This window comes from Osmerus eperlanus, chromosome 2, assembly GCF_963692335.1.
Source record: "Osmerus eperlanus chromosome 2, fOsmEpe2.1, whole genome shotgun sequence".
NCBI lineage: Eukaryota > Metazoa > Chordata > Actinopteri > Osmeriformes > Osmeridae > Osmerus > Osmerus eperlanus.
The window spans coordinates 431,167-456,166 of NC_085019.1; the positions used below are offsets into that span (position 1 = coordinate 431,167).

The 25,000-nt window shown below is 50.0% G+C and overlaps 2 protein-coding genes and 1 pseudogene across 2 annotated transcripts; 1 reads left to right on the forward strand and 2 right to left on the reverse strand.

Annotated features, from left to right (window-relative positions):
* The window catches only part of LOC134034006 (GRB2-related adapter protein-like), a 10,690-nt pseudogene extending 9,015 nt beyond the window's left edge, over window positions 1-1,675 (reverse strand).
* epn2 (epsin 2) lies at window positions 1,353-16,558 on the forward strand. The gene is made up of 10 exons (XM_062485125.1): window positions 1,353-1,610; window positions 4,049-4,730; window positions 4,912-5,072; window positions 9,191-9,303; window positions 9,449-9,562; window positions 10,608-10,710; window positions 11,072-11,212; window positions 11,322-11,351; window positions 12,410-12,625; window positions 13,686-16,558. Exons 2-10 carry the CDS (start codon window positions 4,300-4,302, stop codon window positions 13,991-13,993), a joined length of 1,617 nt encoding a protein of 538 aa, XP_062341109.1. The 5' UTR covers window positions 1,353-1,610; window positions 4,049-4,299; the 3' UTR covers window positions 13,994-16,558.
* Window positions 15,833-18,627, reverse strand: b9d1 (B9 protein domain 1). Its single transcript, XM_062485299.1, has 7 exons — window positions 18,388-18,627; window positions 18,112-18,180; window positions 17,895-18,006; window positions 17,703-17,799; window positions 17,551-17,613; window positions 17,210-17,277; window positions 15,833-17,088 (listed from the first exon to the last, which is right to left on the reverse strand). Exons 1-7 carry the CDS (start codon window positions 18,448-18,450, stop codon window positions 16,931-16,933), a joined length of 630 nt encoding a protein of 209 aa, XP_062341283.1. The 5' UTR covers window positions 18,451-18,627; the 3' UTR covers window positions 15,833-16,930.
* Between the last annotated feature and the right edge of the window lie 6,373 nt (window positions 18,628-25,000).

A 25,000-nucleotide genomic window follows, 5' to 3' on the forward strand; every position in this document is an offset into this window, starting at 1 on the left:
ACTGATTTATTTATTTTACATACTGGACATGCTTATTATGTCTGCGCTTCAGCTCTACAAGTTTTCATCTTACTTAGTCCGTATTTCTATGATATTAACATCTATAATTGTATTGTTTTGCATGTTTTGTACTATGCTCCTCTGTGTTGCAAGTTTGAAATAGTACCTGACAATGTAGTATAAGGGTTTCCTGAAGAAAGCTTTTTATTAACAATAGTATTATTTTATTTGTATTATTATTATTACTGTATGATTATAAATTATCTTATTTCAATGTTATATGAAGACGGAAGCAGATCATTTGGGCTGACAGGTTTATTAAAGGGAGGAGCAGGTGGCACGAGGAGAGGAAGAAAAGGAGGGATTGAGACAAAATTTGTCACCCAACCAAACTAAAACTAATTTTCTAAATGAACAAGTCAAAGTCTATTCTACAGATTCACTGTGTGTCTGAGTCACCAGTGCAGGTTAGGTTCCTGTGTTTGTGTCTCCCCTGCGCTGTAGGGATGAGGACAGGTGTGGGGGGTGGATGAGCCAGGCTTAGGAACACGTAGGTCGGTAGTGGCTGGTTGTGTGGATGATGTCTGAAACCCTCCCACACTCTATATTTATCACTGGCACAGACACAGGGCTCTGAACCCCTGACTGGTGGAATGCTGTTCTGCAAGCAATGGTTGGGGCTGACACATACACACACTGTCACACATACACACTGTCTCACATACACACTGTCACACATACACACTGTCACACATACACACTGTCACACATACACACACTGTCACACATACACACACTGTCTCACTCAAATAACATATCAAACAGCCACACTAAGCCTACTAAGTCCTGTGAGTGTGCATATCCAAAATGTGTTAATTGTTTCCTTTGCCATACTATTCTTTATTGTTAATTAAGTGTTCCATAGCTCAACAGTACGCCTTGTCACTGGCGATGATTTATCATTAAGGCAACATGAAGTGTAAAGGACCTGTTTCTGAAGTTGTTCCCTGTTTAACCAGTTTCCAGTGTTTCTTTTACAGCCGAAAAAAACAAGGCAGATGACAGATAGGGTAAGAAGTTGTAAAAACTGTATGGGAAAGTTTGCAGGAATCCACAGAAACCTGATGATGAACACCACTTGACCGTTCGTTTCTCTTCAATGGAAATACATAACACCACGTAGAAATACAAGACTGCATAACTCCAATGATCTCTTTGTGGTAAATCAAAAAAGTTCCCTCACCATTGCTCAACATGTGAATAAATTCTTCAGAAGGGAAGGACAGAGGTTTTTGTCTAGGCGAGTTAGACTGCTTTGGTCACACCCTTCCCCGCCTGCGCTGCCCCCCTCCCTGAGCGAAGGCTCTGCCCGCCATGTTGTGGGCTGAGTGGGGCTCACAGGGACCAGTGGAAGCGCAGACGTGTAAGCTTGTGCTAGGCTAGCTGGCTTGCTAACCATAGCAACAATACGCGAAGGCGCAACAAGCCTCATCCAACAAAAAAAAGTCGTTTCTCGAAATATCCTTGGCGTTTTACGTGATTTATTTCCTTAACGTATGGGTTTAAATCCCCGGAATTCCAGTTGTACCTCGAACAAGTTCAGAAGAATGGTAAGTCGCTCATTGTTTTGCCTAGAGGGGAGTCCAAACTCCTTGCGATGCTTCTTTGGCGACATCTCCACCAAGTACAGTCCCTAGCAACGTTAGCTACATAGCTTTGTTAGCCAGCTAGCTAGTCTAACCATTGTAAGGAACGGCTCATTTTGTGTGTTCTGGTGTCACTTGAGCTAACTATTTGCCTGAACTGAATTTTAACTGTCTAGGCAAAGTGTAATTTGGTATTTGTCAGTTTGATTAACGTTTACTACAGCAGGTTTGACTTCTGAGAGCGCAGACTAGATATCAAGGACCATTTGCTGAGTTCATTCTAGCAACTTGCTAGCTAGTAGATAACAAGCTAACGGTACTAGCTAAAGTTAGCTGGTTAACTGTGCATTGGTGGACCCACAAGTTCTGAAATGTTGTTCGCATTTTTGTATCGTTTTCAAAAACGCTGGCAAGATAATTATCAATTGCCAATTGAATTGGCCGATGCCAGATAAAGACATAGCGCTAGCTAGCTATGAAGCACACAAACAGTAGCTAGCAAGTTCAAAACAGCGCGATGTCCTCAGTTTCGGTAAGATTGTTAAATGTCGGGGCAACATGATTGAACATTTGATTTGCTGTTGTTAGCGAGTAGCTGTTCAATGAAACTTTTTGGTCGCATACAATTACCACAACTGGTAGTTAGCTAGATAGGTTAGTTTGTCTAAACGCTGCATGGTAGTTAAAACTATGTGGTTGGCTTCAGAATTTGCTGAGCCAGACATTAGAAGGAAATGAGTTGACGAGCAATGTTCTGGGCATCTTTAGCGATTGTGGACAAGGAACAAATCCAAGGTTATTAATCTATTGACATACAACAGTACCCCCCAGATATCTAACAGAGCCTGGGTTATAACTGTAAAAAAACAACAAAAAAAACTGCAAAATCTGAACGTAATAGCAGGTGTCGTCTTGCGGGTGTAGCCTAAGTCAATGAAATCAGTATGGCCTCCCGTCTTCAGTGAATGTGTGATCTGCCCTGTAGATGGCTGGTCTGGAGGAGAAACGGCCGGTGCTCAGATAGGAGCCAGAGTTGTGGAGGAGGCCTAGTAACTCACACAGGCACACTACACAGACCCTGCCTGTGTGCAGGCTTCCTTGGCTGGGGAGGGAGGGAGGGGGAAGGGGTTGTTCCGGGGGGGAGACAGGCGTTTCTCTCTTCCTCTTGTCTACTGTGTGAATAGGTGATTATAGCAGCAGATGTGTCATTAGGCTGGAGCGGATTCACACTGATGCAGGGGGGAGGAGAGGGGGGAGGAGTTAGAGTCACATTTCAGAGCCTTTAAGTGAATTTACGGGATGTGCCAAGTTGTTTTGTTACCCCCCACCTCCCCCTACACCCCCCGTCACCCCTGCCTTCTCCTCACCCCCATTCCCTTCAGCTGCCACTCCTCAGCATCACCGAGCAGGAAGCCCAGCCTACACACGCACACACACACACACACACACATACACACTACTACATGACTCAAAGGTTCACAACGAACCATCGTTGTGTTGCGACAACTTTACCCAATACAAAAACAAATAAAAAGCATTTTCTTTAACCTTCGCGATGTTTGGGGTCTGAGACAGCCCGACGGTTAAAAGAAAATGCTTCACTTTGTTTTTGTATGTGGTAAAGTTGTCGCAATACGACGTTGGGTCACAATGACTGATGGGTCAGAATGACCCGAAGATAACACAAGGGTTAAAAACTTTATGAAAGTAGTGGTGCTTTACCGTAAACATTTTACAGGATATTTACACCCAAACACACCCAACCACCCCCTTAAGAAGAGCTCAGCAGGAGGGCATGTGTGTGCATGCTGGCTGGGTTTCAGGTAACCCAGCCAGGTTGCATGTTACTGCCACAGCTCTCCTCCCAGCACTGCTCCAGTCTCACTCCCCCTGCCTCTCTCCCCCAGCAGCCCCCTGATGCATACTGCACACTCACTACCCAGGCCATGGCCCTGTGAAAGGCATGTGGAGGCTCTGGGGTGAGTGGTTAGTAGATTCCCCAGCTGTGTGTGTGTGTTAGATGGTACAGAGGAGAGCTGCTCACACGTGGAGCTACAGGAAGTCAGAATGCTGAAGTGGCAGACAGACTTGCTTCATCACAGCTTTTAATCAGAGATGACAGGCATCCTCTCTTCCCGCAGTCACTGCTGGTAACAGACAGAAACCTCACAGAGAAACAGCAGCCCAGTTCCTCAGATGGTGGATTGTTTTGAAGTGTCCCTAACCCTAACCCTGGCTGCTGTAATAGTGGAAACGTTGCCTCTTCTTCCTACCTCTATGTAGGCTACGCTTTTATTTACTGTCATTGTGTTGTGTTCCTCTGCCACGGAACTGACTCATCCCTTCTCTCTCTCTCTCTCTCTCTCTCTCTCTCCTTCTCTATCTCTCTCTCGTGTTTCTAGGTGATGGCGTGGTTGTGTGTGCTGCCGGCTCCTGGCGTGTGGAGATGGTTTTAACAGACACAGTTCTAGAGGACTCAGGAACACATCACTGGGCTGGAGAGGCTTCCTAACACACACACACACACACAAAACAGAACATTCTATCCACACACACACACACACACACTTCCCTCTTGAGAGTGTGTGAGCCAAACTCTCCTTTGTGAGAGAGCGTTTCTGTCCAGTGCGCGTCAACCATCACCATTGCCGCCATGCCGAGCTCCACCATCCGGCGTCAGATGAAGAACATGGTCAACAACTACTCTGACGCCGAGAAGAAGGTGCGCGAGGCGACCTCCAACGACTCATGGGGCCCCTCGTCCTCGCTGATGTCGGAGATCGCCGACCTGACGTACAACGTGGTGGCCTTCTCTGAGATCATGAGCATGATCTGGAAACGCCTCAACGACCACGGCAAGAACTGGAGGCACGTGTACAAGGCCCTGACCCTGCTGGACTACCTGATGAAGACGGGCTCAGAGCGCGTGGCGCTGCAGTGCAAGGAGAACATCTTCGCCATCCAGACACTGAAGGACTTCCAGTACGTGGACCGGGACGGGAAGGACCAGGGCATCAACGTCCGGGAGAAGAGCAAGCAGCTGGTGGTGCTCCTCAAGGATGAAGACAGGCTCAAAGGAGAGAGGTCAGGAGGGGCTGCCACGCACACCCCAGGAGATTATTATGGGATGGGGGGGGGGGGGGCTATGACCAAACTTTTGTGTTGTGTGAGAAGGTTGGGGTTAGGTCCTCCCAGTGTTAATGATACTGTGTGTGTCGGAAAAGAGCGTGGACTGATAGACTGACTTGGTGTGTGTGTGTGCCAGGTCCCAGGCGTTGAAGACCAAGGAGCGCATGGCCCAGGTGTCCACCCCGGGTGCAGCTGCCCAGATGGGCTTCGGCAGGGGCTCGTCCCAGCCCAACCTCTCCACCTCCTACTCTGAGGAGTACGGCAAGTCAGAGGGCTCGCCTGCTTCCTACCACGGCTGTAAGTACACTTTGTGGAGTCAGGACTACACACACACACACACACACATCAGACTTCTGTTCATGCTTCTGCCCTAGTTTGTGTAACTTTGGCCTAGAACTTGATTGTAGCCCCTCCCCCTGGCTCCGGGCTGTACAAGCCCCTCCCCCTGGCTCCGGGCTGTACAAGCCCCTCCCCCTGGCTCCGGGCTGTACAAGCCCCTCCCCCTGGCTCCGGGCTGTACAAGCCCCTCCCCCTGGCTCCGGGCTGTACAAGCCCCTCCCCCTGGCTCCGGGCTGTACAAGCCCCTCCCCCTGGCTCCGGGCTGTACAAGCCCCTCCCCCTGGCTCCGGGCTGTACAAGCCCCTCCCCCTGGCTCCGGGCTGTACAAGCCCCTCCCCCTGGCTCCGGGCTGTGCAGTAGGGGCACATTCCTGAGCTTTGGAGGCATGCACAGGCTGTGACACACAGCCGAGGAGGATGTAGAGTTCACCCCCTCTTCCACATGACAGAATAATCTGTTTCTGGTCTCCTGAGAGCAACATGATCCTCCCTCCAGCAGAGACATTTACATTTACATTTATTCATTTAGCAGACGCTTTTATCCAAAGCGACTTCCAAGAGAGAGCTTTACAAAGTGCATAGGTCACTGATCATAACAACGAGATAGCCACAAAACATTGCGAGTAGCCAAAACATGAAGCACACATTGTGAACAACCAAAATAAGTGCCAAAGGGAAGAACCATAAGAGCATGTAGTTAAACAAGTTACAATTAAACAACATGAACTGCTATAAGTGCAAGTGTACCTGTGGAAAAAAAGCAAGCAACAATAATAAAACAATATATCACAGCGAGTACAAAAATTTAAGTCAGTTACCACTAACCACAAGAGCAACAAGTCTCTAAGCAAGAGTCATTGTGATCCTTGAGGAAACTAACATCGGGTCAAGCGAACCATTCCTAAGTACTGTTGTACTCCCGGAACAAGTGCGTCTTGAGCCTTTTCTTGAAGGTGGAGAGACAGTCAGTGTCTCTGATGGAAGTGGGGAGTTGATTCCACCACTGGGGGGCCAGACAGGAGAAGAGCTTGTGTTGGGACCGGGCGGTCTTGAGCGGTGGGACCACCAGGCGGTTGTCTGAAGAAGACCGTAGGTGACGGGTGGGGGTGTAGGGCTGCAGGAGAGACTTGATGTAGACGGGTGCAGTCCCGTTCACTGCTCGGAAGGTCAATACCAGGGTCTTGAATCTGATACGGGCCGTGATAGGTAGCCAGTGGAGAGAGATGAGGAGCGGGGTAACATGGGAGCGTCTGGGTAGATTGTAGACCAGGCGGGCCGCTGCGTTCTGAATCCTCTGAAGAGGGCGGGTTGCACATGCTGGGAGACCAGCGAGCAGCGAGTTGCAATAGTCCAACTTGGAGAGGACAAGTGCTTGGACTAGCAGCTGGGTGGAGTGCTCAGACAGGTATCTCCTGATCTTCCGGATGTTGTAGAGGGTGAATCTACACGACCGGGAGACCACAGCAATGTGGGCCGTGAGGGAGAGCTCGTCGTCCATGGTAACCCCAAGGTTCCTGGCAGAGGATGAAGGGGTCACCGTCGCAGATCCCAGGGTGATTGAGAGATCGTGGGAGATGGAGGGTTTAGCCGGGATGATGAGAAGTTCTGTTTTGGCGAGGTTCAGCTGGAGGTGGTGCTCGGTCATCCAGGCGGAGATGTCTGTGAGGCAGGCCTCAATCCTAGCTGAGATCCCCGGATCTGTCGGGGGGAACGACAGGTACAGCTGCGTGTCGTCAGCATAGCAGTGGTAGGAGAAGCCATGGGAGGTGATGATTGGTCCAAGTGAGGTGGTGTACAGGACAGATACGAGAGAGAGAGACAGGGACAGTAACAGATGAGAGAGACAGGGACAGGACAGATACGAGAGACAGGACAGATACGAGAGAGAGAGAGACGGGGACAGTAACAGATGAGAGAGACAGGGACAGTGACAGATGAGAGAGACAGGGACAGGACAGATGAGAGAGACAGGGACAGGACAGATGAGAGAGACAGGGACAGGACAGATGAGAGAGACAGGGACAGGACAGATGAGAGAGACAGGGACAGGACAGATGAGAGAGACAGGGACAGGACAGATGAGAGAGACATGGACAGTAACAGATGAGAGAGACAGGGACAGTGACAGAGGAAAGCTGTATTCAAGTTTCAATTGTGCACTCCTCTTTGACAGAGAGAGAGGCAGAGAGAAGGATTTGAGGGACAGATATTTCCTCTCCTCCACCCAATCCTTAATCTTCAGGTGACTGAATCCAAGCTCTTTGGTCCTCAGGGTGTTTCTGAAGGGAATATTTAGGATTTCAGTGGAAACTTCCTGGTATTGTTCGCTCTGGGTGTGAATGAACCAACAGCTGAGTGACTGACTAGAGCTATTCAGGGAGTGTTTGTCTGTCATTTCCTCAAATGTTAACCAACCAGTGCCAAAACCCATGGCTGTGGCAGCCATGAGATCAAAATCAGCTTCACACCATCTTCCTGTAGTGGTGTCAGTCCCTGACCAACGCTACTTAGTGGTTCAAACCCCTGGGGAGGAGGGGCTACATCACCCTGGGGAGGAGGGACTACATCACCCTGGGGAGGAGGGGCTACATCACCCTGGGGAGGAGGGGCTACATCACCCTGGGGAGGAGGGGCTACATCACCCTGGGGAGGAGGGGCTACATCACCCTGGGGAGGAGGGGCTACATCACCCTGGGGAGGAGGGGCTACATCACCCTGGGGAGGAGGGGCTACATCACCCTGGGGAGGAGGGGCTACATCACCCTGGGGAGGAGGGGCTACATCACCCTGGGGAGGAGGGGCTACATCACCCTGGGGAGGAGGGACTACATCACCCTGGGGAGGAGGGGCTACATCACCCTGGGGAGGAGGGGCTACATCACCCTGGGGAGGAGGGGCTACATCACCCTGGGGAGGAGGGACTACATCACCCTGGGGAGGAGGGGCTACACCCTGGGGAGGAGGGACTACATCACCCTGGGGAGGAGGAGCTACATCAGGTTCACCCTGGGGGTCGGCCTCCAGGATGGAAGTCACCAGTGGTTGTTTCCTTCTAGGGGGAAGTGGGGCTGAAATGGCCTGTGTGGTGTGTTTGTGGTGTAGCTCGCTAGCTTTGTTCCAAAAGGAAGAGAAATGAGGGATGAAAGGAGGAGTACGGAGATGACAGGGCTGGGCACCTGGGGGCAGGGCACCTGGTGCAGGGCACCTGGGGGCAGGGCACCTGGGGGCAGGGAACCTGGGGGCAGGGCACCTGGGGCATAAAGAGCACCAGGAGGGCTGGTCTGGGGCAGTTTGTCAGGTCTCCCCTGACAACAACAGCTGTGAGTTTGGGATTCTTGTGGTTGAGGGTTGTTTTGTATGTAGTCATCCTCTGACCTCATACCCTGTAGTCATCCTCTGACCTCATACCCTGTAGTCATCCTCTGACCTCATACCCCTGCTCCTCATGTCATCAGCTCTGTCTGCTTACTGAAGGACGGCTCAGCTACTGCAAGGGTCTGGGGTTTCTGTTCTTTGGTTGGCTCCTATGTGTGTGTGTGTGTTCCCTGCCTGTCTCCAGATATCTGTGTGTGAGCATGTCTCGACTAGTTCTTTATTTTAAGATGTGCATTAAGAGACAGAGAGAGACACAGAGAGAGACACAGAGAGAGACACAGAGAGACACAGAGAGACACAGAGAGAGACAGAGAGAGACAGAGAGAGACAGAGAGAGACAGAGAGCATTGAGAAACATAAAGCAGAAGAAAGGAGGGCAGGGCAGAAACAGACTTGTGATGTCATCATGCTCTATCATCTCCTCCCCCGCCTTGGTTTCTATGGAAACCAACACTGTCACATTTTCCATTTTCAACACACTATCAGTTTCCAGGAAATCATGATGAAACACACACCATGGTGATTGTCCTTTCTTGTCAGTCAGTACATGTCTTACAAACCAATTTTTCACCGCCAACGCCTCTTGTTCAATGGACATACACTCTCCCAGTCGAACACACAGACACAGAGAGATGGTGTGTGTGATGTGGTGTGTGTGATGTGGGGTGTGTGTGTGATGTGGTGTGTGTGTGTGTGTTCCAGCCACGTCTCCCGCGGCGGGCTCGGAGCTGGAACAGGCTCGGCCCCAGACCAGTGGGGAGGAGGAGCTGCAGCTGCAGCTGGCCCTGGCCATGAGCAGAGAGGCTGCAGAACAGGTACACACACACACACTCACACACACACTCACACACACACACACTCACACACACACACACACACTCCTGTCCCATCATATATTTAGTGAAAGGATGTAAAACAAAGAATACATTCTCTCCCCCCCCCCTCTCTCTCTCTCTCTAGGAGGAGCGTATCCGTCGGGGGGATGATCTGAGACTACAGATGGCTCTGGAGGAGAGTAAGAAAGGACCTTCGACTGAACCTGGCTCTGCCAAACTGGCCAAGAAGAAGAAGGAGGTACACACACACAGAGGAAACTGACTCAGTCATAATGGGACTGATATTTTCCCTCTGCTTCCCATCTGTCTGTCAGGCCAGTTTCCCATCATTAGGGTGGCCCGGGCCCCGCCCCCGGGCCCCGCCCCTGGGCCCCGCCCCCGGGCCCCGCCCCTGGGCCCCGCCCCCGGGCCCCGCCCCCGGGCCCCGCCCCACACCACACACACCACAGCTCTCACGATCCCCCACTCTGCTGTTCTTGGCTAACGCACTATGTGTGTTTGTGCACAAATTGTTCTGTTCTAATTATGTCCTCCTATGATGTCATGGGAATAAAACAAGACAAGTAGTCGTGTTTTTTCTAAGGTTTTTGGTGTGTGATGAAGGAGGTCATTAACATGTGCTGTAGCAAGCTGCCCAGTGTGCCCCAGGCCTTATGCACCAGGATGATGCTGCTCACAGTGTCAACAGGGAGAGCTGGGAGCTAGCTCGAGGCTAGACCACGAGGCTAGACCACGAGGATAGACCTCGAGGCTAGACCACGAGGCTAGACCTCGAGGCTAGACCACGAGGCTGGACCTCGAGGCTGGACCTCGAGGCTAGACCACGAGGCTAGACCTCGAGGCTAGACCTCGAGGCTAGACCACGAGGCTAGACCTCGAGGCTAGACCACGAGGCTGGACCTCGAGGCTGGACCTCGAGGCTGGACCTCGAGGCTAGACCTCGAGGCTAGACCACGAGGCTAGACCACGCCTGCTCAGTCCTGCTCCTGGAGAGATCCCCTCCTGCACACCTCATTCTGATCATGATGTGGTTGATGAAGTGGAGCAGGTTAGGGTCGGGGCCAGGTGCTCTGCTCATGTTCCAGATGAAAGTGCAGTTCAGGAAACTTGTGTAACATTGTCACAGACCTGTCTGGCTGGATACTAACCTTCCCTCTCTGCATTCCTCTCTCCATCTGTTCCCTGTCTCCATGTCTCTCCCCCCCCTGCCCCCCCCCCCCTGCCCCCCTGCTCTGCCCCCCTGCCCCCCCCCCCCCCCCTCTTGCCCCCTGCTGGGTGTCCAGCCTCAGTCTTCTCTCATGGACCTGATGGATGTTCCAGAGGGAGAGCCCAGGCCAGAGCCCTGGGGGGCGGGGGCAGCTGCTCCAGACCCATGGCACTCCTACGGTACACACACACACACACACACACACACAGAGTGTGTAATAGAGTGCAGGAACTGGGGTGCGTGACTTGCTGTGTTTGTGTCTCCTGCAGCTCTCAGCACTGGGCCTCTTAGGAGGAATGCTGCTGTACCTGCTCCCTCACATAACTACACTGAGGAGGGGTGGAGGGAGGGGTGGAGGGGAGGGGGGGAGGGAGGAAATTCTAGAGGATGGCTGAAGGAGAGAAAAACAATGCTGTGTCTTGTACGGTGTGTTAACTGAATCGAGTATTCACCCAGACCATGGTATAAGGTGTGTTAACTGAGTGTAAGTGTGTGACTCTGGACTGCACTCACCTGTCCCTACCCTCCCCCTCCTCACAGGTGCAGCTCCCAAGCCTGCAGCACCAGTGGACCCCTGGGGACCCCCCTCCTCCTCCTCTGCTCCCCCCATGAAGAGCAGCGATCCCTGGGGAAGCAGCTCTGCATCCGGCCCTGACCCCTGGAACTCCAATACAGGGACAGGTACACACACACGCATCATAAACGCATATCGTAACACTCACACAATATTCTCTCATAAATGTAAGCAGACTCTAACCCACAGGTGTGTGTGTGTGTGTGATGTTCACAGGTAGCTTCGACCTGTTTGGTGTGTCTAACGGTACGTCTACAGAGGACAGCCAGATCCTGTGTCCTCACTGTCACTCACCTGTCCTCACTGTCACTCACCTGTCCTCACTGTCACTCACCTGTCCTCACTGTCACTCACCTGTCCTCACTGTCACTCACCTGTCCTCACTGTCACTCACCTGTCCTCACTGTCACTCACCTGTCCTCACTGTCACTCACCTGTGCTCATCTGGTAACCCTGCTCCACCTGCCCTCTCCACCTGCCCTCTCCACCTGCCCTCTCCACCTTCCCTCTCCACCTGCCCTCTCCACCTTCCCTCTCCACCTGCCCTCTCCACCTGCCCTCTCCACCTTCCCTCTCCACCTTCCCTCTCCACCTTCCCTCTCCACCTGCCCTCTCCACCTGCCCTCTCCACCTGCCCTCTCCACCTGCCCTCTCCACCTGCCCTCTCCACCTTCTCTCTCCACCTGCCCTCTCCACCTGCCCTCTCCACCTGCCCTCTCCACCTGCCCTCTCCACCTTCTCTCTCCACCTTCCCTCTCCACCTGCCCTCTCCACCTTCTCTCTCCACCTGCCCTCTCCACCTGCCCTCTCCACCTGCCCTCTCCACCTGCCCTCGCCACCTTCTCTCTCCACCTTCCCTCTCCACCTTCTCTCTCCACCTTCCCTCTCCACCTTCCCTCTCCACCTGCCCTCTCCACCTGCCCTCTCCACCTGCCCTCTCCACCTTCTCTCTCCACCTGCCCTCTCCACCTGCCCTCTCCACCTTCTCTCTCCACCTTCTCTCTCCACCTTCTCTCTCCACCTGCCCTCTCCACCTGCCCTCTCCACCTGCCCTCTCCACCTTCCCTCTCCACCTGCCCTCTCCACCTTCTCTCTCCACCTGCCCTCTCCACCTGCCCTCTCCACCTGCCCTCTCCACCTTCCCTCTCCACCTTCCCTCTCCACCTGCCCTCTCCACCTTCTCTCTCCACCTTCTCTCTCCACCTTCTCTCTCCACCTGCCCTCTCCACCTGCCCTCTCCACCTTCCCTCTCCACCTGTGTCAGCTAGTGTGAGTGTTTTGACCGTGTGTGTGTGTTGGTCCAGGTGATGGTGGAGGTGTGTCATCCCTGCCCTCCCAGAGTGGAGGAGGAGGGGGCAGCCTCAGTATGGACCTGTTTGACCCCCTGCCCAGCAGCAACGCCACACGCAAGACCCCTGAGTCCTTCCTGGGGCCCAATGCCGCCCTGGTCAACCTGGACTCCCTGATCTGCAAGCCCCCCCAGCCAGCCCCCACCGTCAACCCCTTCCTAGCCTCCGCAGGTACACACACACATATCACAGCCTGGCCCCTTCTATCACACTTGGCGCTGCATGCCCTAAACCCGAATGAACACGGTGTGTGTTTAGCCTTGCTTCTGTCTGGGTCTGGTGGACCTGACACTGGAAGCTTGAGCCAGACTAGCAGACACAGCAGGAACTCCCAGCTAGACTAGCAGACACAGCAGGAACTCACAGCCAGACTAGCAGACACAGCAGGAACTCACAGCCAGACTAGCAGACACAGCAAGAACTCCCAGCTAGACTAGCAGACACGGCAGGAACTCACAGCCAGACTAGCAGACACAGCAAGAACTCCCAGCTAGACTAGCAGACACAGCAGGAACTCACAGCCAGAGTAGCAGACACAGTAGGAACTCACAGCCAGAGTAGCAGACACAGCAGGAACTCCCAGCTAGACTAGCAGACATAGCAGGAACTCACAGCCAGACTAGACACAGCAGGAACTCACAGCCAGACTAGCAGACACAGCAAGAACTCCCAGCTAGACTAGCAGACACAGTAGGAACTCACAGCCAGAGTAGCAGACACAGTAGGAACTCACAGCCAGAGTAGCAGACACAGCAGGAACTCCCAGCTAGACTAGCAGACATAGCAGGAACTCACAGCCAGACTAGACACAGCAGGAACTCACAGCCAGACTAGCAGACACAGCAGGAACTCACAGCCAGACTAGCAGACACAGCAAGAACTCACAGCCAGACTAGCAAACACAGCAGGAACTCCCAGCCAGACTAGCAGACACAGCAAGAACTCACAGCCAGACTAGCAGACATAGCAGGAACTCACAGCCAGACTAGCAGACACAGCAAGAACTCACAGCCAGAGTAGCAGACACAGCAGGAACTCCCAGCCAGACTAGCAGACACAGCAAGAACTCACAGCCAGACTAGCAGACACAGCAGGACCTCACAGCCAGACTAGCAGACATAGCAGGAACTCACAGCCAGAGTAGCAGACACAGCAGGGTTAGGGTTAGTAGGAAATCACAGCCAGACGACCGTGACCCTCCACTCTGTCTAACCCCGCCTCCTCTCCACAGGCTCCGCCCCCGCGCCGGCTGCCCAGGCCAATCCCTTCCAGCTCAGCCAGCCAGTCCCTCCCACCCTCAACCAGCTGCGCGTCAGCCCCATGCCCCTGGGCTTTGGAAGCATGGCGGAGCCCCTGGCCCTGTCCTCCCTGCCCCCCCAGCCCATCAGCATGGTGCCTGTGGGGGGCCGCATGATGCTAGGTGTGGGGGTGCCAGGGGCCCTCCCTGCCTCCATGTCCATGCCCCAGCCCCTCATGAGCAGCAGCCTGGGCCCCCAGGGAGCCCAGCCGCCCGGAACCACCAACCCCTTCCTGCTGTGAGGTGGGGGAGGGTGACACGAGCCCTCTGCACCCCCCCTCCCCTCCTGTCTCTGCCCTACAAGCTGCCCAGTCACCTGCGCCCTCATACAGTGTCACTCTCCGGAGACTTGATGGACTAGCAGTGGTGTTTACAGTTTTTATATGAGCAGAGAGAGAACTGTCTCTCCTCCACCTCCTCTCCTTTCTCTCTGTCTCTCTCCTCCACCCAGACCCCCCCCATCCCCAGGGAGCATGAGAGCTGCAGAGCTCACTCATCTACTAATGCTAGTCTGTCTGGGAGCAGGTTATGTATTTACTCTAAGCTAACCTTTTATAACCCCGACCAGCTGTGTGTGTGTATGTATGTATGCCAGTGTGTGTCGGTGCTTATACACTGTGTGTATTCCAGTGGGCTTCAGTTTAGACTGTGTGTGTTTAGGACTGTGTGGACGAGGTTACAGTTAGGTGTGTGTGTTACAGCTGACTGTGTGTGTGTTACTAAGCAGGGATTTTGCACATGCGTTTCTTTCTGTGACTGTTGGCTCACCGCTGGTCCTTAGCCGGAGAGAGAGCAAGGCCGTGACCCCCGGTACTGCTCCCAACTCTCTGAGGTCACTGCCTAGGTTTGACACGCTCTGACCCTCCACATGAACTTTGACCCCCCCCCCCCCCCCAGAGGTCAACAACCACAAGAACTGTAAACTTGACATCACTGTGAGGAAGACCTGCCATCTGGGTGTGTTGGGGGGACTGGGGTGCATGTCCCATCCTCTGCCTGCCTGCTTCCTGGAAAGCTGTGACTGAGGGGAGCACAGAGGCATTGTGGGAACTGCCACTCCCCGATCATACATGTTCCTGCCCTCCAGGCTATACAGGCCAGGGACTGTGGGGGAGGGTTTTCTATGGGGTCAAAGGGCAGGATGAGGCCAGGACGAGCACCACAGAGGAGCTTCCTCCTGCTCAGAGCAGAGGTGTTCATGTAGGCCATGCTGATGACTTCACATCAGGTTTGAATCTTACTGTTGTTTGAATAACCATGATCATGTATCCTTCAGTAATATCTGCTCATATTTGTCTTGATGTCTGTCGGTGTCTATCTCTCTGCCTGTGTGTGTGTGTGTGTGTGTCTAGCTGTTTGTAGCCTTCAAGTGTTCTTTAACAAACCTGCCAGAGCTAGCCCAGTAGAGGAGACCTTGAGCTGATATCTACTGGTACTATAGGCCTCTCTCTCCCTCCCGCTCTCTCTTCCTCTCTCTCTCTGCCCCACCTTTCTTTATCTCCGTAGAGCAGTATTTCCTAGAGGGTGGAGGAACATTCAGGCAGTGTGTGCATGTTTCCACGGCGATGCAGTTGCTGGTTGTGAGATCTTGAGTGTGTGTTTAGGAGGTGTGATCAGTCCTCAGCATAGTGGAACAGATCTGGGGCCCAAGTGGATTCACATCACGTTGGCTAATCTGCCTGCAAGTTCATTAACCATCAAACACCCCCCCCCTAATCCTAATCCTAAAGACAGGTGTGTGCACACAGGTACACACCCAGGGATGGTGGTTGGATGAGTTGACTCTAAGCAACAGTACAGCAGTGCTAGCATGTCTTATTGTCTTTACTTTTTGTTTATTAGTTATGTTTTATTTTCCTCCTAGATGTAGAGTCCATAGTCAAGCCTTCCTGTTTCAGGGCTGTATACTAGCTAAGTCATGTATCACTCTTCTCAAAAGCTCTCTCTCCATCACCCTGTGTATGTCTCTTCCTCTGTGGTTATATAGTACTACTCTATAAGCACAAGCCTTTTTCTCCAGTTGTTACCAAAGTCACAGGAAGTCTGTGATTTCTAATTAGTTATTTTATTCTTTGTAAACATTGTTATTCTTATTACCCTAACATGTAGAAACTCTCCATCAATCCCTGCCATAGGAACCTGTTTTTTTCTTATTTTACTTCCCTGTTCAGAAATCACTGTGTGAAGGGTTCCCATGGTTTTCTCTGGGTGAGCTAGCGCCCTCTCCTGGTCAGCTGTGGTGCTACGGCCAAGCAGCCAGCCTCCAGCAGACATCCCTCTTCTCTCAGGCGCAGGACCAGGTGATGCTCCTCACAGACCACACACCGTTAAGCAACATTTAAATATGCAAACATTAAAAAATAATTTGATTTAAGAAAAAAAGAAATGACTAAACGCTTGTGGTTGTGCAAATGTTTAGTTTTGCCGAAGAGTCTTCTGGAATATATCTCAGTGTGTGCTAAGTAGCTCCTCTGTCAGTGCATTGTTAGGGTTTTATCATGGAGGACTAACATTGTGGACTTGAGCATAAACAAGTCTGTATCACGTTCATGGTCCAGTCTGTCTGTATATTTACCATAACCCCAGGAGCAGGCTGCTTTTTTATGGATATGTGCTCAACTCTTTGGCATTATAACTGTATAATATAATTTATCATTTGTACTATTGTAACATAATGTTCTGTACCTTATTCTGTGTACTGGTTTTTAGTAGGAGAGTCACAGTGTGGTATTTTAACACCCTCTAAAACTGCAGCAAGTCACACAACGAACTAGCTGCAAAACATAAAAATAAAAAGTCTGACTTCAGCTGTGGACCTCAAGTGTGAGCATTTCTGGTGCACAGTGGTCTCCAGTACCACTCACCAAGGACATCACAGGAAACCCTTTCATGAATTACAGTATTATAAATGTATTATAATGTATTATAAATATACAAAAATACAAAACTCCCCTGTAGCAAGCACACCGTGGATAGTCAGCTAGAGTTCTCCTCAGGATCAGCCTGATCCACTAGCACACCTGCTTTCATACAGCAAACCTCGTCTGACTGGGTCTCCACACATATCCATAGTCCCTTATTGAAGTGTTAGTGAGTCACTCTTGGAGTGTGTCCATGGTTGTGTGTGAAGGACTACTCCAGTCGCCATCCTTCGCAGTGGGTTGTGTGTGTCTTGTACATTACAGGCTGTACAGCTGCTGTCCTGCTGCCTGTGTTGCTGAAGCCGTGTGCATGTGCACGCCGTCTGTGGGTGTCGTGTCATAGCCCAGTCTCTTCATGTCTTTGGTGATGATGTTGAAAGACAGCGTGACGACACCCTGTGAGCGAACCCTCGTCACTGAGAGAGAGAGATCAGTTACACCACTCAGTAAAACCTGTTAACACTGAGTAGCAGTTTCAACACACACAGATAATCCCTTACACAAACTCGCAAACACAAGCGCACACATCCTACACACCTTCTCGTCCTTCCCCCTGCGCCACCACCTTAGGATCTGTGTACTCGGGACGTCTTCCCAGCAGCCAGCTGGTGAACACAGTCAGACACAGGAACACAGTCAGACACAGGAACACAGTCAGACACCATGAACACAGTCAGACACCATGAACACAGTCAGACACAGGAACACAGTCAGACACAGGAACACAGTCAGACACCAGGAACACAGTCAGACACCAGGAACACAGACACAGGAACAGTCAGACACAGGAACACAGTCAGACACCAGGAACACAGACAGACACCAGGAACACAGACACAGGAACACAGTCAGAGACCAGGAACAGTCAGCTAGCTTACCTAGTGAATTTCTGTAGCCTGGATGTAGACTCAGGAACAAACATGGGGATGGTTCTTGTGTGTCTGAGAGAGATGGGAGAGATGAGTTAGAGGCTGAGGGGGGGGGGGGGGGGAACAGAGGGGGGGACAGATGAGGAGGAGGTGATACTGACTGTCCTGGTGTGAACGGGATGTGCATGGCTCCATAACCTCTCACCACGTCATTACCAAACACATCAGGTCCATACACGCTCACCACCACCTGAGGCCCTGGAGCACAAGCACACACAAACTGAACATCTTCAACATGCGTTCAGAGGAAAGAAACATGAGAGAAGGAGATTGAGTATGTGTGTGTTCCTCACAGCCAAAGGGGTTGGTGCTCTTGAAGGTAATCTCCAAAGGGAAGTTCCACACCAGCCTATGAGGAGATTCTCTCCCTTTAGAGGTGATCTGAGAAATGCCCTCTTCTAAGCCCTACAGAGAGAGAAGGAGTTTGAGAGGTTGGCGAGGGAGAGAGAGCGCTGATCCTGCCTCCACATATGATATTGACAGTCTTCGTGGTCTGCTGCAGGTACTCACCGACGTGGGAGCCCAGTCGTGTCCGTAGACGAAGCAGTATTTGCAATACAGGTCGTCATACTCTGGAAACTTATAGACAAACCACAGACAAGATGACGTTACCCTGTCTAGCTAACTGGTGATCAAGTCAACGCAAGTAATTTAGCTACATTGTGTTTAAATGTTGTAATGTCTTAGCTAGCTGGCTAACCAAGACATTCAGTTAGATAGTACCATGTCTATGCTGCTATACTGGTACAGCTACAGGACAAACACTGACTCGCAAGCGCCACTCACATTCGCTCCTTCAATTTGTCCGTTGATCATAAGTAGAAACACCGATGGGTTATTTATAGCCATCTCCGCGTCACAGTATATCCTTCACACCAAAAGGTATTGCGATTGAAGAAGTAGTTTAATCCGATTTCGACTTACTGTTCTCCTCATATAGAGCTAACAGGCTAATTATTGCGCTAGCTTGCTAGCTAGCGTCTCTAATGCTCTTGCCCGTTGCCAGGACGCATTACCTACGAGTCGTTGTAAGGACCAAACTTCACGGGCATTAAAACTTTTGATAATTGTTTTTCCAGTAGGGGGTGGCCATGAGCTAAGAAATGGATGCGAAAAAAGACAGTCTGATATTACATTTCTAATCTCTACTCTATTTAGTGCGTTCTGCAAATATTGAATAGTAGACATAACCTCATCCCCTTTGTCTTTTCCTTCCTCCCTGGCAGGTCTCCCCTGGTCTTTGAATCTGACCTGTCAGCCTTCTCCGACCAAACCAGACCCCTGGACTCTCACTGACCTTTCCATCGTCCCACTGTCCCTCTGTTTCTCCCTCCCTCCCTCCCTCTATGCCAAATCACCGCTTTTGATTTAGAGTCAGAATCCCACTGGACGGCGAACCATTTAAAGTACTGTGGTGTTTGTCTGTTTTGAAGATAGACAAAGATACGGAGAGAGCGCTGGAATGGACTGTTCATTTTCTGTCTGATCATGTCACATGGGGCCGAGAGAGAGAGACGTTCTTTGAATATTTGGGTGTGCTTGCCTTTTGCATGGCATATTCTCTCATATATAGGCAGTGTCGGTGTCAAAATGTTCGTCGTGATCGCGATTGCGTTGCATGGTTTAGGCCAGACCCACGCCCCTCGGCTTGAGGCAATGGCCCCGGTGGATGTTGGTGGTATTGCATTTCCGATTAGGAACCCGACTCGTCCGGTCGATTTTATTCAGTCAACATAAACTATCTCCCTCAATAATTTTTTGTTCTATTTTCGAACCTGGCTCATACTACTAACTTTTTCATAGAATAATCTTTCCAGATTTTTGCTAAATGGGAAAACTAGCAAGCGTGCACGAGTCTCGGAGCTAGAAACAAGGCGAGCCACTGTTCTGCGCAAGACCGGACAAGCCGGAACTGGAAAGATGGCGCGGTCCATTTCCATAGGCTAGCAAACACGTCAAGTTTCCTTCTGGCTACCTAGTCAGGTATTAACCAACTAATTATTCGCTAGACAAAAGTTCAATTGGAAACACGTCAAACCGTATTTCCAACACACTTGTTGTATTAGACAGTATGCTAGCATAGCAACATGAACAGGGAGTGGTGGTAGGGGCTAATGTTTCCCTCTGCCTGTATTTCATGACATCACCTGAGCACACAGCACAGACCCCAGCACAGACCCCAGCACAGACCCCAGCACAAACCCCAGCACAGACCCCAGCAGCGGGCTGCTCCCATCCCCCGTTAACCCTCCTGCCCTGGAAGAGCTGGGGTCCTGTGTGTAAGGGGAGGGGGAGAAGGAGGATTTTTGACTGTTAATTGTTTTGGCTTGTTTATTGATGCTGTACTTACACAGCACTTCTAAACTACTGATGCTGCTGGCAACAACAGACTGCTTTCTCTCTCTTTCACTTTTTGTCTTTTCTCTCCCTCACATCACTGCATTACTCTCTGCTCTTTCTCTCTTTCATTGACTTCTAAACTACAGGTTCACGAAAACAAGGAGAGAAAGAGAGTTGTTGTGGAGAGAACGAGGGGATTAGAGAGAGAGACTGAGAGAGAGAGACACACAGAGAGAGAGACAGAGAGAGCGAGAGATGGTTGGTCTGAGGAGAAGAATGCAGCCTCTCTATAGGCAGCCTGACCATCTCAGCGAAAGGAGTCCAGGTATGTACACTCCCACAGAGAGAGGTAGACAGTGTAAGAGATGCAGACAGTAGAGATCCAGTGCAGTCGATACCTGCTGGTGATGTGTTCACTCTTGATACACCTCCTGAAACAAGGCAGTACAACTTTGATGTTACATCAGATAATAAAGCTATTTCTCCTGCTGACAGGAGAGTGTGAGGTTGTAGGCTATATGCATCCAGGCTGACTATATATGGAAAAGCACAATCAGCTTTTACATGTTACTGTACATGGCCAAAAGAAAGTACTTGACTGGAGCAGCCTTTTCAGCCGGTTAAATGGAAACCCTGAGTGAGTGATGGATGTTTTTTTTTAATTGGCCCTGTTGATCAGTGTTGTGTGCTGGCTGGCTGTGTAGTTGTGTTGGATAGCAGGATTCCATTGAAAAAATATATTCTGGTATATTCTGGGATTAAAAAATAAACTAAATAAAGTAGTTTAATATAGTAAAATATATTATTCTGTTCTTCTGAACAGAGGAAGGCATTTGATGTTGAGAAATCCTCTTGCAGGAAACAGTGATGGAGACACAGTGATGGAGACACAGGGGTGGTATGAATATGAATATGAGAGAGAGAGAGAAGTAGAGAGAGAGGTTGTGGGTTTGAATACATGATTGCTGAACCTTCTATATCCATTGCTCATACTCTGAAAATCAATCACATCTCTTTAAAACCTCAATAGATAAATGACTTGGGTCAATATGATGTGTGTGTGCGTGTGTGTGTGTGTGTGTGTGCGTGTGTGTGTATGTGTGTGTGTAATAAGTGGGCGGGGGGGAACGGGGTAAATTAATTAAAGAATGAAGGTCAGGTACAAGTCCCACTGAATACTGTCTCCCTGACTTATACGAGAAAATGTCATTTGTTACGAAAGCATATTACTGTGTGTGTGTGATCAAAGTTAATTATTTTGGCTCCTCCATTAGCGGGAGTGCTGTGACATGGAGAGGGCAGCTGTCTGGATAACGTGGTCTCTGCAGCTAGCACGCCTGGCAGTTAGCAACACGCCTGGCAACTCGCCTGGCAACGGACTGATGAACAAATATGGGTCTGTGATCTCACACACATATGCACAGCTGAGGGAAGCTACGTGGGTTTTTAAACAAATCAATAATTAAGAGAATGATGGAGTGACAAGGAAAGAGGGAGAGTGAAGGATGGAGACAGAGACCATCCCCAGAATGTTTCCTGAACAGAGAGACAGAAACTGAGAAGCTGAGAGACTGAGAGAGAGACTAGAGAGAGACTAGAGATAGACTAGAGAGACTAGAGAGAGACTAGAGAGACTAGAGAGACTAGAGAGAGACTACAGAGAGACTACAGAGACTAGAGAGAGACTAGAGAGAGAGACGAGAGAGAGACTAGACAGACTAGAGAGAGACTAGAGAGAGACTAGAGAGACTAGAGAAAGACTACAGAGAGACTACAGAGAGACTAGAGAGAGACTAGAGAGAGACTAGAGAGAGACTAGAGAGAGACTAGAGAGAGACTAGAGAGAGAGACTAGAGAGAGACTAGAGAGAGACTAGAGAGACTAGAGAGAGAGACGAGAGAGAGACTAGAGAGACTAGAGAGCGACTAGAGAGAGACTAGAGAGACTAGAGAGAGACTAGAGAGAGAGACAAGAGAGAGACTAGAGAGAGAGACGAGAGAGAGACTAGACAGACTAGAGAGAGACCAGAGAGAGACAAGAGAGAGACTAGAGAGACTAGGGAGAGAGACTAGGGAGACTAGAGAGAGACTAGAGAGACTAGAGAGAGAGACTAGAGAGAGACTAGACAGACTAGAGAGACTAGAGAGAGACCAGAGAGAGAGACGAGAGAGAGACTAGAGAGAGAGACTAGAGAGACTAGAGAGACTAGAGAGAGACCAGAGAGAGAGACGAGAGAGAGACTAGAGAGAGACCAGAGAGAGAGAAAAGAGAGAGACTAGAAAGACTAGAGAGACTAGAGAGAGACCAGAGAGAGAGACGAGAGAGAGACTAGAGAGAGACCAGAGAGAGAGACGAGAGAGAGACGAGAGAGAGACTAGAGAGAGACAAGAGAGAGACTAGAGAGACTAGGGATAGAGACTAGGGAGAGAGAGAGTGTAAAAGAGAGCTTGTGGGATGGAAGCTAATACAAAGTTCCTAATGAGGAGCATCAGCTGGAGGTTCATCCTCTGCACAGAGAAGACAGAGCAAGTCCATCTGCAGAGAGACAAGGAGCTGCAGGAGTCTATGGAGAAGTATGTTTGTATGTGTGTATGTATGTGTGTGTGTATATGTTTGTGTATATGTTTGTGTGTATGTATGTGTGTGTATATGTTTGTGTGTATGTATGTGTGTGTATATGTTTGTGTATATGTTTGTGTGTATGTGTGTATGTATGTGTGTGTGTATGTATATGTGTGTGTATATGTTTGTGTGTATGTATGTGTGTGTGTGTGCGTCTGTGTCCAGGCGGTAGGATCTATATTGCAGTTTTTGTAAAGACTACAGCTGCTCTGATAGTCTGCTGTAAGGGTGAGAGAAGAGGTGATGGAGAAGAGAGGGAGTGTGATGGACAAAGATGGAGGAGAGATGGAGTAAACAGGGAGCATGGAGCATGGAGGGAACGTAAGAGAGATGGAGGACACATAGAGGATAGAGATGGAGAGATGTTGCGTACAGAGATGGAGGAGAGATGGAGGTGCAGGAAGGAGGAAGGTGCAGGACAGGTGTAATTCAGGGAGGTGAGAGTTGACATAAGGACATTAAGAAAGATAAAATCAGGATTAAAGGTGTTGTTCCTACAGAGCGAGTGATGGAGAGAGAAGGGAAGGAGAGAGGGAGTTGGAGCCTTAGAGAGTTGCAGACACGGAAAGGAAAGAAGGAAAAAGAGATTGAGGGCTATGGAATGTCCAATGCTTTGACACATCTGATGTGTGTGTGTGTGTGTATGAATGTGTGGATGTATGTGTGTGTGCTACTGTAGGGCTCAGCACAGAGCACATAGTTATGCGCTCAAATAGAACAGTCTGGTTGCATAGCAACAAACTTAACCCCCATCCCCTCTTCCCTGGAATGAACTGCAGAATATCCTGAACACAGCTTTAACACGACCATTAAACACTCACCTCTGAAAAGACCCATTCAGTTTTGTGACGACGGTGTGTTTGTGCTTTGTGCTTCCGTGTGTGTGTGTGCATGCGCGACAGAACTGTACTTCAAAGAGAGCGAGAGAACTCCACTGCAGTATCAGAACAGAAGAGAGAGAGAGAGAGAGAGAGGGGAGAAGGGGGAGAGAGAGGGGGGAGAGCGAGGGGAGAGGGAGAGACAGAAAGAGAGAGAGAGGGGAGAGGGAGAGAGGGGAGAAAGAGGGAGAGAGAGAGGGGAGAGGAGGGAGAGAGAGGGGGGAGAGAGAGAGGGGAAAGGGAGAAACAGAAAGAGAGAGGGGAGAGAGAGGGAGAGAGAGAGGGAGATAGAGAGGGGAGAGGGAGGGAGAGAGAGAGGGGAGAGAGAGAGGGAGAGAGAGAGGGAGAGAGAGGGAGAGAGAGAGGGGAGAGAGAGAGGGAGAGAGAGAGGGGAGAGAGAGGGGAGAGAAAGATGGAGAGAGATGTTTTCATTGCAATTCTCCATTGTTTAGGATGCTCTGGAATGTCTCTCTCTCTCCTCTCAATATTTCTCCCTCTTGCTTTCTGTCTGCCCCCCTCTCAGCACCTCTCTTTCAGCTTGGCCTAGTTAGGGGAAATATTCATAATGTTCCTTTAGTGAGCTGGAAGCAGGGCTGTTACATTACAGCCATCAGTGACATGAAGACACTCTGCTAGACTCTAGTTCTGTTCTATATGCAGTACTGGAGTGCAGGTCTGTGCTATGTGTTACTGGAGTGTAGGTCTGTGCTATGTGTTACTGGAGTGTAGGTCTGTGCTATGTGTTACTGGAGTGTAGGTCTGTGCTATGTGTTACTGGAGTGTAGGTCTGTGCTATGTGTTACTGGAGTGTAGGTCTGTGCTATGTGTTACTGGAGTGTAGGTCTGTGCTATGTGTTACTGGAGTGTAGGTCTGTGCTATGTGTTACTGGAGTGTAGGTCTGTGCTATGTGTTACTGGAGTGTAGGTCTGTGCTATGTGTTACTGGAGTGTAAGTAAGTAAGTAAGTAAGTAAGAATTTATTTATATAGCACATTTCATACAAGAATTGTAGCTCAAGGTGCTTTACATAAAATCAATAAAAACAATAATACAAGTGATAAACAATTCAAACAAAAATAAAAATCCCAATAAGATCTCTGTTCAAGAGAGAAAACAACTTTAAACATGCATCTTAAAAGTAACATATACATTTGGTTCACCCCTGGTCTGTATATATAAAACCATACACTGTTAACAGATCCTTTCCCCAGGTCAAGAGTATGGGCCGTATTCTCTGTTAACGGATCCTTTGCCTCAGATCAAGAATACAGATTGTTTTACATATTTGTTTAAATACTTCACGCGACCAGAGTTCTTGTGCGCTATCAGAGTTCGCCAACTCTGACCTAGACAAAGTAAAAATAGCAAGTCAAATAATGACCCAAATTTACCTCTACCAAGATTCTACAATAATATAACTAATAAAAGTAGGAAAACCCTTTTGAGATAAAATTACTTAAATGCTTCGGTAAAAAGGTAGGTTTTAAGCTGTCTTTTAAAAATGTCTAGAGTGTTTGCTTCCCTAATATTTATGGGTAATTTGTTCCATAGTTTTGGGG